This window comes from Triticum aestivum, chromosome 4B, assembly GCF_018294505.1.
Source record: "Triticum aestivum cultivar Chinese Spring chromosome 4B, IWGSC CS RefSeq v2.1, whole genome shotgun sequence".
In the NCBI taxonomy this organism is placed as follows: domain Eukaryota; kingdom Viridiplantae; phylum Streptophyta; class Magnoliopsida; order Poales; family Poaceae; genus Triticum; species Triticum aestivum.
Window position 1 is genome coordinate 403,691,184 of NC_057804.1, and position 10,782 is coordinate 403,701,965.

A 10,782-nucleotide genomic window follows, 5' to 3' on the forward strand; every position below is an offset into this window, starting at 1 on the left:
CTCAACTACATGCATGCATGATCTAATCAGGACTAATAACAAGATTAGTTCCAACAGACGACGCTGCGGCCTGACTCGTCCGCCCAAGTGATTAATTAAGTGGGAGTTGGCAAGAAGATGTGTATGTATGTAGTGTAAAACTCTGGGCATGGCTGCGGTGCAGAGTGACAGAGCTGTGCACCGTGAGCTGAGCTGAGCGGCAGAGCTGTGCCTGCCTCGCTCGTATGGACGGACAGCTTTGCTTGATGTGTGTGACTGGAAATGAACCGTGCCTGGTCGTGTTGGTTGAACTCACAAGGCATGCTAGGTAGAGTAGCATAGTAAATCATGCTCCATCACTATCTCAACAAAGCTTCAGCTTTTTGTGCAATTCTCTTCTGGCGGGTGCCTATGGTATCTGGTCGCCATAATATGGTGACGTTTAAAATAAATAAATAGAAGCAGTCTCCTGTTTGGACATAAACACAGATACTCCCTCTGTAAACTAATGGGCATCCTTTTTGGATTGGTGATGGAGATCAAACATACACAGCCTTTTCAGTACAATTGCAAGTGCCTTATAAATAAAAACGTTGAACGGATCACTCCAACTCTCAAATGAAGCAACAGCAGACTGTCTCTCGTCCAGAAACCACGTTCATAACACTACAATCCACCTCCCAAAATAAATAACAGCCAGACTAGACTTAGGGGATTTATTCTTCTGTTGATGCTGCGCCTTATGGGTTGATCCCAAGCTGAACGCGCCAATCTTCAAGCTGTTTTTTTACTTGCTCTGAGCCTGTAGAACCATAGGATATGAACTTGTTGACCGCGTTTTCGACACCCAAGTAGGCGTAGACATCGGCCTCGAAGACAGGGTGGACTGCTTTCAAGTCGTCCATTTCAAGCTCTGTGAGCTGGCAGTTCTTCGACACGCATAAAGCCACGCACCTTCCAACTATCTCATGAGAAGTTCTGAATGGAACGCCCTGCGGAACAGAAATATAGAAACCACTTAACCAGAGTAACCATCCTAGTCAAATAAATAACACAGCAGAATAAAATAAAATAAGTGATAATGTTTGACTCGTGCAAAATTTTTTTATATCGTGCATTAATTTATTTCCTAGTGTAAACCTATGGCTAATCCAGACTAAGTAGAGTAGTGTTTACCTTCTTCACAAGATAATCTGCCAGTGTTGTTGCATCCAGATAACCAGCAGGCAGCGAACTTTGTATTCTTTTCGAGTTAAAAGAGATATTTTGAGCAAACTCACTGCATACTTCAAGCATTCCTAGTATGGCCTTCACACTGTCAAATAAGGGTTCCTTGTCTTCCTGCTCGAAAAAGAAATTTTCAGAACATGCACAGGAAACCAAGCCTGGGTAATAAAACTACCAAGAATGAGACGCACCTGTAGGTCACGGTTGTAGGCCTGTGGAAGGCCTTTGCAGAGGACTAGAACAGTCATGAGATCACCAACAACCCTAGCAGATTTCCCACGAACAAGCTCCATCGGATCCGGATTTTTCTTCTGTGGCATAATGCTGCTTCCAGTTGAAACCAAGTCACTTGGTGTCAAGAACCCGAACTCCTCTGACGCCCACAAGACCCACTCTTCGCCAATGCGGGAAAGATGAATAGCAGCAATAGAGTTGGCAGCAAGAAACTCCAAAACAAAGTCACGATCTGACACTGCATCAATGCTGTAGAAAAAGAATAATCAAATACCGAAACAAATGTCAAAAGGTGTGGTTAACCCAAAAGGAGGAAATTCAGAGAGAGAAAGCATAGAGTTAGTTCAATTATTAGCATCACTTATATCAGAGAGAGAAAGCATAGAGTTAGTTCAATTATTAGCATCGCTTATAATTTCAATTGCGCAGGAATATTCCAGCAGTAAAACTTGAAAAATGGTAGTCGTTGTCTGAATAACTAATCCTGTAAATCAAGTATGAACAAGCAAATTAAAAAAAAGGGTATTTGTACCTCTGTATTATATTTCACCTCTTTACTAGGTAGCCACAAAATGATAATGCAGTCAGGCCTAACATCTTTAGGGCTCATTCATTTTCAAGGATTTTCAAATCAGAGGAATAGGATGCCCTGCCCACTCCAATCCTTAGGGATTTTCCATGAGGTCTCACCTAATGCTAAGAATCCTAAGGAATGAGGTCAATTTGAGGAATTTTCTACGAGGTCTCACCTAATGCTAAGAATCCTAAGGAATGAGGTTAATATGGACACAATCCTAAGGAATCTAGTACCTCTATTCCTATGAAACGAATGCTAAACACAGGGGATAATCCGGTAGGAATCTTCCAAAACAAATTAGCCCTCAATCAGCTTTACTTTGGTAAGATCAATGTGCTCCCAAAAAAACTATATAATAGGGTACATGTGCGCTTGCATGTAAGGTAGAGACTCATTTTGCAAGACGTACAATATTTAAGGGTGCTAAGGTATGCAATTTAATAAACTAACTTTATCTTGGTTGCAATTCAACAAGATATAGCAGAGAAAGCATACTATCTGCTTTACATGTTTGCAGTTTCACACTACTAAGGAAATCAAGGATGTTGGTTACCTGTTCTTCATCGGAGCTGTAAACTTCAAATCTTTAGCAGTTTTGAACCTATCAATGGGGAGTCCAGTTCCAGCCAAAGCACAAGCACCAAGAGGGCAGAAATTCACTCTTTCCCTGCAGTCGATCAGCCGGCCAGCATCACGCTCCAACTGTGCACAGCACAAGTGAAAATAACATCAGATTTATTTCCAGTTATATGGTTCACTCTAGGGCGGAACCTAGTTCAGTCCAAGGTGGGCCATGATGTCATGTGGGGCACGTCCTACAGGCGTGGGCCACGCGGCCAGGAGCAGCAGCCGTCGGCCGCATCAGGCAAGGCGTAGGCTGGGCAGGAGTCCTGGTCCTGATACATTAGTTCCTAGAATAAAAGACTAGTTTGTTACGTATAGGTTTCTAGTTTGTTAGCAGCCCATGGGGCCTTTATATATCGTATAATCAGCACCCTTTGAGGGCAAGCAATAAAGTTATTATCTCCTACCTCTTCCTCCGTCTCCTATCCTCTCCTCCCACACCATTGAGCAGCCAGGCAAAAAACCCTAGCGCTCCTATCCACCGAGACTACGAACTACGTAGTCGAGGCCCCGCTGTCTTGGGCACTGAGGCCCTTGACAACTTGGTATCAGGTTCCAGCCGCTCCTCGGCCTCCTCCACGCTGCACCCGCCGCCCCGCCCACCTCCATCGCCGCCATCCGCCGCCACCTCGGTTTCTTCCGCCATGTCGGAACCCACCACCGCTGATTTGGCCAAGATGATCGAAGCCCTGACTGCAACCGTGACATCCCTGCAGTTGTCCGTGGCAGCCCTCCAGAAGGAGAAGTCGGCCTCCTCGTCAGCCGCCGATATCAGCCACGACGGACAGCACCACAACGATCGGCCCCCGCGGTTTCAGAAGATGGACTTCCCCAAGTTCGACGGCAAGTCCGACCCGCTCGCTTTCCTCAACAGATGCGAGTCCTTCTTCCATCAACAACGGATCGCCGAGGAGGAGAAAGTCTGGATGGCGTCATACAACCTCGAGGGTTCTGCCCAGCTGTGGTACATGCAGGTCCAGCGTGACGAGGGCACTCCGCCATGGCGCCGCTTTTCCGAGCTGCTCAACCTCCGCTTCGGGCCTCCTCTGCGCGCGAACCCGCTGGGCGAACTGATGGCGTGCAAGCGCACGACGTCCGTCGTCGACTTCCAGGAGCGGTTTGAGGCGCTCCTTCCCCGGGCAGGCTCCTTGTCGGAAACGCAGAAAGTTCAGATCTTCACCGCAGGCCTCCAGCCACCCCTCAGCCTCGACGTGGAAATCCATAACCCGCAGTCCCTCGCCGTCGCCATGAGCCTCGCCCGCAAATTGGAGCTGCGCGACCAGTGCGCGCTTTCCGCCGCGCCACCGGTGCGTTTTCCGCAGAAGGGCATTCTGCCGACGCCAGGACCACGCCTCGCGCCCCCCGCACCGGCCCCACCAGCCGCACCCCAGCATGGCCACAGTCTGCCGGACGGGCGCCCAATCAAACGTCTCTCCCAGACAGAGATGGAGGAACGCCGTCGCCTGGGCCTATGCTTCAACTGTAACGAGAAGTTTGGCAGGGGCCACAACCGCGTGTGTCAGCGCATCGTTCTCCTCGACTTAGCGCCGGACGACGACGACGACGCAGCCTCCGCTACTGATGATGCATCGCGGGCCGACCCTCAGATCTCGCTCCACGCAATCTCCAGGGTGCGCACGACCGAAACCATGCAGATGCATATTACTCTCGGGGGTGTCTTCCTCCTCGCCCTGATCGACTCAGGCTCCACCCACAACTTCATCGCCGAGGAGGCGGCCGCTCGTGCTACGCTGCCATCCCCCACCACCGAGAAGATGCGCGTCACGGTGGCCAACGGCGAGCGCGTTCCGTGCCAGGGCGCGTACCGCGTCGTGCCCTTCCGCATCGGCCAAGAGGAGTTCTCGGAGGATTTCCTCGCCTTGCCGCTCGCGGGCTACGACATCGTCCTGGGCACGCAGTGGCTGGCGACGCTCGGACCGATCCTGTGGGATTTCCGCGCCCTCTCCATGACATTCTGGCGGAGGGGCCATCGGGTGTGCTGGCGCGGCATTGCAGGACCGGACGGGCCAGCCCTGAAATCATGCAGCGGCTGCGACTTCCTCGACGCCATCATCACCGAGTTCGACGGCACCTTCGCCGAACCCTCCGGCGTGCCACCGCCCCGCAGCCGCGACCACGGCATCACCCTGCTGCCCGGTTCCACCCCGGTGGCCGTCCGTCCGTATCGCTACCCGGCCGCGCACAAGGACGAGCTGGAGCGTCAGTGCGCCGCCATGCTCGCCCAGGGCATCATCCGAGCGAGTTGTTCCGCATTCTCGTCTGGTCCGCAAGGCCGACGGGTCCTGGCGCTTCTGCATCGACTACCGCGCCCTAAACGCCATTACTGTCAAGAATGCGTTTCCGATCCCGGTGGTGGACGAACTCCTCGACGAGCTCCGGCACGCTCGTTTCTTCACCAAGCTCAACTTGCGCTCCGGCTACCACCAGGTGCGGATGCGTGCGGAGGACATCCCGAAGACCGCCTTCCGTACTCATGACGGCCTCTACGAGTTCCTGGTGATGTCGTTCGGCCTCTGCAACGCGCCGGCAACATTCCAGGCCCTCATGAACGATCTGCTGCGGCCGTACCTGCGCCGTTTTGTTCTCGTCTTCTTTGACGACATCCTCATTTTCAGCGAGACATGGGCTGACCATCTCCGACATGTGCGCACCGTCTTCACCGTCCTGCACCAGCACCGGCTCTTCGTCAAGCGATCCAAATGCGCATTCGCCGTCGAGTCGATCTCATACCTGGGTCACACCATCTCCGCTGCAGGAGTGGCCATGGATCCGGAAAAGGTGCAGGCAGTGGCCGAATGGCCGCAACCACGCTCGGCACGCGCGGTTCGGGGGTTTCTCGGCCTTGCGGGGTACTACCGCAAGTTTGTCAAGGAGTTTGGCGTGGTTGCCGCGCCACTAACGGCCCTCCTTCGCAAGGATGGTTTCTCCTGGTCGCCGGAGGCGGCAGCAGCTTTTCACGCCCTCAAGACGACAGTCACCACGGCTCCCGTCCTCGCGTTACCGGATTTCACGCGGCCGTTCATCGTCGAGTGTGACGCCTCGACATACGGCTTCGGGGCCGTCCTTCTTCAGGACCAACACCCGGTGGCTTTCTTTAGCCGGCCAGCCGCGCCACGTCACCGTTCCCTGGCAGCATATGAACGGGAACTCATCGGCCTGGTGCTCGCGATTCGTCACTGGAGACCGTACCTCTGGGGGCGCCAATTTGTGGTAAAAACGGATCACTACAGTCTCAAATTTCTACTTGACCAGCGTTTGGCAACCATCCCACAGCATCATTGGGTCGGCAAACTACTGGGGTTCGACTTTACCGTGGAGTACAAGGCCGGTAGTACAAACACGGTGGCGGATGCCCTTTCCCACCGCGACACGGAGGAGACGTCGATCATGGCGATCTCGGGTCCTCGCTTCGACTTCATCGATCGCCTCCGGCAAGCGACGTCCACAGATCCGGCGCTCGTCACGCTGCGTGAGGATATCACGGCGGGTACGCGGCAGCAGTCGTGGGCTCTCTCCGACGGCCTCGTCACTTTCAACAGCCGCCTCTACATTCCGCCTCGTCCCCACTACTCCAGGAGATTCTCAGTGCCGTGCACGATGATGGGCATGAAGGCGTCCTGCGCACCTTGCATCGTCTCCGCCGCGACTTCCACGCACCTAACCTTCGCAAGACGGTGCAAGAGTACATCCGCACTTGCAGTACTTGCCAGAGGTACAAGTCCGAGCACTTGCACCCCGCTGGGCTGTTGCTGCCGCTGCCGGTGCCCACGGGCGTGTGGACTGACGTCGGCATCGACTTCGTGGAAGCGCTCCCTCGCGTGGGCGGGAAGTCTGTCATCCTCACCGTGGTGGATCGCTTCAGCAAGTATTGCCACTTTGTGGCGCTGGCCCACCCGTACACGGCAGAATCAGTGGCGCAGGTGTTCTTCGCTGAGATTGTTCGTCTCCATGGCGTGCCGCAGTCCATGGTCTCTGACCGCGACCCCGTCTTCACCTCGGCTTTTTGGCGGGAGCTCATGCGCCTCACCGAGACAAAGCTGCACATGACGTCAGCGTTTCATCCACAGTCGGATGGCCAAACGGAGGCTGCTAACAAGATCATTGTGATGTACCTATGTTGTCTCACTGGGGATCATCCCAGGCAGTGGCTCCGGTGGCTTCCCTGGGCCGAGTACATCTACAACACCGCCTACCAGACAGCGACCCAAGAAACTCCGTTCAAGCTTGTGTATGGCCGTGACCCTCCCACTATTCGCTCTTACGAGCCGGGCGACACGAGGGTAGCCGCAGTGGCCAGGAGCATGGTGGAGCGCGACGAGCTTCTCGAGGACGTCCGCTATCGTCTACAACAGGCACAGGCGGTCTACAAGTCCTACTACGACAGACGCCATCGGGACATTCGGCATGACGTGGGCGATTGGGTCTGGCTTCGCCTTCGCCAGCGCGCCGCGTCCTCTCTCAACTTGCCAACCAGGGGCAAGCTCAAGCCACGCTTCTATGGGCCGTACCGCATTTCAGAGGTCGTCAACGACGTGGCTTACCGCCTTGAGCTTCCGGCACGCTCGCGCCTCCATGACGTGTTCCACGTGGGCCTCCTCAAGAAGTTCTTCGGCACGCCTCCAACTGCACCGCCGGGTTTGCCTCCGATCCACAACGGAGCGGTTGTTCCAGAGCCGGAGCGCGTGACTCGTGCGCGCCTAGCACGCGGCGTTCGCCAGCTACTCGTCCACTGGAAGGGTGAAGCAGCATCATCAGCTACATGGGAGGATCTTGACAGTTTCGTCGAGCGCTACCCCGCTTTTCAGCTCGAGGACGAGCTGCTCGTCGAGGGGGGGAGAGATGTCATGTGGGGCACGTCCTACAGGCGTGGGCCACGCGGCCAGGAGCAGCAGCCGTCGGCCGCATCAGGCGGGGCGAAGGCTGGGCAGGAGTCCTGGTCCTGATACATTAGTTCCTAGAATAAAAGACTAGTTTGTTACGTATAGGTTTCTAGTTTGTTAGCAGCCCATGGGGCCTTTATATATCGTATAATCAGCACCCTTTGAGGGCAAGCAATAAAGTTATTATCTCCTACCTCTTCCTCCGTCTCCTATCCTCTCCTCCCGCACCATTGAGCAGCCAGGCAAAAACCCTAGCGCTCCTATCCACCGAGACTATGAACTACGTAGTCGAGGCCCCGCTGTCTTGGGCACTGAGGCCCTTGACACATGACCCCACCCAAACTGAAATTTCACAAAAAAATGACTTGTTCTGCTTATACACACTAATTACTCAAAGGCTAAGTTGGCTAATGCTTATTACGAATTTGGGCACATTTTGCTGGATTAGCTCCCTCTGTTTCAATTCAAGGCTCCAAGCTATGCTACAATTCAATCCAAAAGAAATGAGGTGATATTTATCAGGTGATTAGTAAAGTATCTGAAACACTATTACACCCTTGCACAAGAAACATAGTTAGTGATTGGTTATAAGCTGTAAGATTGTGACCTCAATATTTGATTGCATGTCATGCTGATTTGACCTGCCAGCTAATGGTGCAGCAATTCAATAAAAGAAGGAGACTACGGAAAGTATGAAGCAGTGAAACATCCAGATATGGTGCTATTTCTATGCATTCCCGGATTACATAACTTTTCGTACAAAGAGAAACAGGACTTTGAATCATATGAAATACCTCATCCGATAATCCATCTATTTCCATTGGGTACTGGGATATGTCTATGTAACATCCAAATGGGCTAAGTTCAATGTTAACTACAGCAACAATGAAAAAACTTCCCTTCTGCAGTGTATTCTCACTTTTTAGTGGGAAAAAATAGAGCTAATAATGTGGCAAACAGTCTAAAACAATTTTCACATCAGAAATGGTTCGTTTACAGGACAGTTAGAAAATTAGTCATCCACGCACTAAAAAGCAATGGTGCACTAATAAGAGGATGGGGGCACCTGTTCAACATAGGATAAGAGAAGATGTGGAAGCAAGACAGGTTGTGCCCTTTGAAGATGGGTATAACCGGGGACAATTAAGTCAACATATTTTGAAGCTAACAAAACCAGAGACACCTGAAACAATAAGAATTATGCTTGTGTTATAAAAATAATATCTTAGAAAAACACCATGGAAGAGTTATCAGAAATGGGGAATTCAAGTGTTATATCAGCAAAGCGGGATAACCTACAATGTTACCAATTACTAAAATATGTGAACATATGATATAAATTAGATCAAATACAAGAACCCATTGATATTCTTAGTTATACATAATTCATTTCTGCACAACAACAAACTGCCTTCTATTGCTTGCAAAGCTTAAACAGCATGGACAAGGTACATATACCAAATGCATGAACCAAGTAGATCTCTGTTTCTCACCCCTCGAGAGAGTGGAGAAGTTCTCTTTGGAAGTTGTTGCCCATAGTTGAGCATTACTAGAAAAAACAGTAGGAATAACTTTACAGTTCAGTTAGCGTCCCTACTTGTCAAGGCGGTGTACTGGGCGCAAATAATAAAAATAGCAATGGATCTAACATAGACCATGACACTGAATAATGAATACGTAATGTCTCGTGATGTCTACAAAGAGCATAAATCGGATGACGAAGCAGAAAACAAGTTGTATACAAGGAGTTCAGACAAGTTATAAGCAGCACACCATGAGCATCACAAAGAGAACTCAAGAACAAACCTGAAACTGTTTGATGCGAATCAAAATCTTGTCAATAGCATCGCGGCACCACAACCTAAGATCTGTCACAATTTGGTCGTTGCGGCTCCTAGCAGTGTGTAACTTCTTGGCCGGCTCACCAACTTTCTCAATCAGAGCTGCCTCAATGTTCATGTGCACGTCCTCCCTATCCTTTCTCCACTCAAACTTGCCATCTTGAATCTGCTTCTCAATTTGATCAAGGCCCTCCAAGATAATATCCCTATCACCGGTGGTTATCAAACCCTGCATTGCAAATGATTCAGAACATCCACGCTAAGGTGACCATTATTTCAGTTAACATCCACAACAAGATAGAGGGAGGTGCTTCCATTAAATACATTTGAACGTGCTAAGCAAAACCAAACCCCTAATGACTGCAATATTAAACCCTCAATCCTTCAATGTGACGCTTCAAATCAAGCAAGAAAATTCGAACAGCTTCGGATCACACCAAATGCAGCACACCGAAGGTAGCAATTTCGTCAAGCACACTGCGAGCATAACATCAAGCTGTCGCTGCAGCGTCGTCGAAAGCAGGGAACTAACTAGACCAACACCTAGGCGGCCACGATACTAACCAGAACAGGTGATTTGATGGAGCGAGCGCACAAGGTACCTGCGCGGCGAGCATGGACGCGTGGGCCTTGCTGCCCATGATATCGTACTTGTACAGCTGCCAGTCGTAGGAGATTGACTCCGTGAAGCGCTCCACGGCGTCGGTGACGCCCTCCTCGAAGCGTCCGCCCCACAGCTTGGTCTCCTTCTTCTCCTCGGCATCCGAGGACGCCATCGAGGAGGCCGCCGCCGCGACGGCCGGGAAAGAGGAGCGACGGCGGGGGGCGACGGCGCGGACGGCGGGGAAGGGGAGGCGGGCGCGGGGGGGCGAGGTGGGCGCCGGAGAGAGGAGGGAATGGGAGGTGGCGGCCATAAGCGTGGCACTGGCGCCGATGTTCGCTGCACTCGCGGCTGCGCGGCGGCGCGGCGAGGGAGTAGGTGGGGAGGGTTTAGAGCGTTCACGCAGTGTACTTTTCCTGCCTCTAGCCTTTTTAAGGGAGACCCTGTTTGAAATGAAGGAAAGTCAAAGAAATTTGGAGGATAAGATTTCAGTTTTGACGAAAATAAGCCTTGTATTCTTTTCTCCCCTTTCCCTCCCGGGCCCCTCGCGCGGGCGGCTCCAGAGGTGAAACCCTAGCTGCCCCGAGCACCCCTCCCCCCTCCGATCCCTGGCCGCCGCCGTCGCCGACGACGGTGGTGGCGGCGCCCGGCTGTCAAAGGCGGCAGGCGTGGGCGGCGTGCCCCGACGGGATCTCTTCGTGCGGGGAAGTCTCGCCAAGCGGGCGGCGCGGTGGTCGTCTTCGGCGTGGCGGCGTACGGCGGAGAGCGCGTGGAGAGGTAGAGCATAGTCGTGAGGCA

General features: G+C 52.4%; 1 protein-coding gene across 1 annotated transcript; it reads right to left on the bottom strand.

The window, feature by feature from the left end:
• Positions 1–480: 480 nt before the first annotated feature.
• Positions 481–10,395, bottom strand: LOC123092371 (argininosuccinate lyase, chloroplastic). The gene is made up of 7 exons (XM_044514140.1): positions 9,986–10,395; positions 9,349–9,612; positions 8,609–8,725; positions 2,571–2,719; positions 1,398–1,689; positions 1,156–1,320; positions 481–971 (listed from the first exon to the last, which is right to left on the bottom strand). Exons 1-7 carry the CDS (start codon positions 10,295–10,297, stop codon positions 720–722), a joined length of 1,551 nt encoding a protein of 516 aa, XP_044370075.1. The 5' UTR covers positions 10,298–10,395; the 3' UTR covers positions 481–719.
• Between the last annotated feature and the right edge of the window lie 387 nt (positions 10,396–10,782).

Excerpts from the sequence above, each read along its gene's own strand:
- LOC123092371 (XM_044514140.1), bottom strand. The coding sequence starts at position 10,297 with ATGGCCGCCACCTCCCATTCCCTCCTCTCTCCGGCGCCCACCTCGCCC. Across the intron at positions 8,726-9,348 it reads TTCGCATCAAACAGTTTCAG|GTGTCTCTGGTTTTGTTAGC; the intron begins GTTTGTTCTTGA and ends TTATTGTTTCAG. Across the intron at positions 972-1,155 it reads CAGATTATCTTGTGAAGAAG|GGCGTTCCATTCAGAACTTC; the intron begins GTAAACACTACT and ends TCTGTTCCGCAG.